At 38.0% G+C, this 2,432-nt stretch overlaps 2 protein-coding genes across 2 annotated transcripts in view; one reads left to right on the forward strand and one right to left on the reverse strand.

Annotated features, from left to right (window-relative positions):
• LOC109537240 (glucose dehydrogenase [FAD, quinone]) overlaps positions 1–2,432 on the reverse strand; it is a 386,158-nt gene that overhangs the window by 116,674 nt on the left and 267,052 nt on the right. The gene's annotated exons all lie outside the window — the stretch shown is intronic.
• Positions 603–2,432, forward strand: part of LOC109537231 (mitogen-activated protein kinase 15) — a 3,648-nt gene continuing 1,818 nt past the window's right edge. The window contains exons 1-4 of the mRNA XM_019903855.2: positions 603–842; positions 1,415–1,782; positions 1,845–2,051; positions 2,157–2,297. Of these exons, the coding sequence (XP_019759414.1) occupies positions 1,520–1,782; positions 1,845–2,051; positions 2,157–2,297 (611 nt within the window). The 5' untranslated portion in view covers positions 603–842; positions 1,415–1,519. The remainder of the gene's footprint in view (positions 843–1,414; positions 1,783–1,844; positions 2,052–2,156; positions 2,298–2,432) is intronic.

A 2,432-nucleotide genomic window follows, 5' to 3' on the forward strand; every position in this document is an offset into this window, starting at 1 on the left:
CCCCCCCCTGGATCCGCCCTTGAATATCACTCCACTTTTAAACATTGGCATTTTCGCTTCTAACTTTTTAACTATGAAGAATTTCGAAAAAATCCAAACTATTGTTTGGATTTAAAAGAGAGCTTTCAAAATGGGGAAGCGAAAAGTCCTATACATGTATACAATACAACGATTGATTGAATATCTATTTTAAATCGTTTCTTAATTTTATACATATATTAGGACTTATTGAGTTCAGGAACTTTCAAAATTCTACTACATCTGCCCTGATATTTTATATAATAGCTTCGCATAAACAAACTTTTCTAATTCCACACGTCTTTTGGGGGCGAAACCCCACTCTGATCGTCCGCATTTTCGAATGAAAACTTAAATGGCAAATTGCTTGCTGAAAAGGTCTGGAGTTTTAATCCGTTATTTATCGAATCTTTCCCCGTTTCCACTTTTGACCCAAATTTCAGCTCTGTGACCCAACTAAATAATGGAAAATTGAAACCTTCATTTGTCATGGTCACAATGAATAAACAAACACCACTAAACAAATGAACAAAAGTGTTCAAATGGCTGGCTCATGGCATGCGTGATCGAAGTTCAGTTTTGTGGCAGTTGGCCGCTGATTGAGATACAATAAGGGGGTGACTTCTGCCTGGCTCGAAACCGTACACGGGCTGATTGATTTGTCACCATGACGACTCAGTTGCATGTTGAACATGCCGAATAAACAAAACCATTTGTTTTTTAACCGGATTAATGACAAAACATTCTCTGGATCCGGAGAAACCGATAGTACGCGCGTTTCCAAAGCAGTTGAACCGGTGAGTTTGGAGCTGCGATAACTAAGGGTGAGTTACTGTTTGTTTGTTCTACTTAATTTTTATAGGAACTTGAACCATTTGAAAGATAGAAAGGAAATGTACATATTCATCAAAATTCGGCCATATCTCTGTTGAGATCAGAAATTTGGCTACAACCCCCAGACGAAAACTTATTGAAATTGTTCTTATGACTTAATCGATATTTCCACCATTTTTTGAGATATATAATGTTTAACGTTCAAGAACCGCGAAATAATAACATTTTTGTTTCTATTTCTTTAGAGGTTACCAATTTTTGTGACATCCCAAGGGAAAATCGATAGCATTCGAAACGCTCCACCGAATAGTTCATGTGATTTAATTAATATTTCCATCCGTTTTTTAGAGATATGATATTTAAACTTCAAGAGCCCCCATATGTGGACAATTCTGCTTCTGTCTCTCTAGAGGTTAGGGATTTCTGAACAAACGTTTTGGAGATATACCGATTTGAATGAACGCAAGTTTGCAAGCTTTAGAATCTCAAAGCTCGCTTTAATTATTATTTTAATTATTTTCAATATTCTCTATTATTCATATCTACATGTGTATATTTCCAGGCTCTTGTCAGATCAACGTCAATCACTTGACTGACAATCACATCGTTTCAATGTAGAATGGCCATTTACACGAATTTTATCTAAAAAAAAAGAACAGACCACCTGATGATGGCACACTGCAAAGACAAAACGTCCGAAATTGATGACCATATCGCGAAACGTTTTGACATTCAGAAACGATTGGGAAAAGGTGCCTATGGAATAGTGTGGAAAGCTTTGGATCGAAAAACCCGAGAGATCGTTGCCATTAAGAAGATATTCGACGCGTTTCGCAACCAAACCGACGCGCAACGAACCTTTAGGGAAATCATATTTTTGCAGTCTTTTAAAAACCATCCGAATATTGTCAAACTACACAGTATTCACAGGTGAGGTTGTCTTATTTCCACATTTTCCTGCAGTCGATTCTAATGCGCGATTTGGGCCCCAGAGCGGCCAACAATAGAGATATTTACCTGGGTTTCGAGTATATGGAAACCGATTTACACAACGTGATCAAGAGAGGAAATATTCTGAAGGATGTTCATAAACGCTATGTTATGTATCAGCTGCTTAAAGCTATGAAGTATATCCATTCTGGAAATGTGATCCATCGCGACTTGAAGCCTAGTAACGTGTTATTGGACAGCTTATGCAGGTAAGAGACTGAGACTCTCTGTATATTTATATCTGACGTTTATCCAACATGTAGTATACATAAATACATGGAGTCTTTTTTTGACTATATCAGTATGCATTGTAGATGCAAAATAGCGGATTTTGGTTTGTCGCGCTCCCTAACCCACGGCTCAGAAGGAATTTTGAGCGACAGCGACCCAACTCTAACTGACTACGTGGCCACTAGATGGTACCGAGCACCGGAAATCTTAATAGCCAATAGAAGGTAATTAAGTCTTGCTCTTTCCTCAATTGGTTAAACACACGCAGCTTTAAAGTCAGGGGGGGGGGGTTATGTAGAAAAAATACCGTCTTCTGTTGTCTATGAAATTAGAAAAATTATCGTCGTTTTGTGCAAGGG

This window comes from Dendroctonus ponderosae, unplaced genomic scaffold (genome assembly GCF_020466585.1).
Source record: "Dendroctonus ponderosae isolate FM_Combo_2020 unplaced genomic scaffold, Dpon_F_20191213v2 Dpon_F_20191213_10, whole genome shotgun sequence".
Classification (NCBI taxonomy): Eukaryota; Metazoa; Arthropoda; class Insecta; order Coleoptera; family Curculionidae; genus Dendroctonus; species Dendroctonus ponderosae.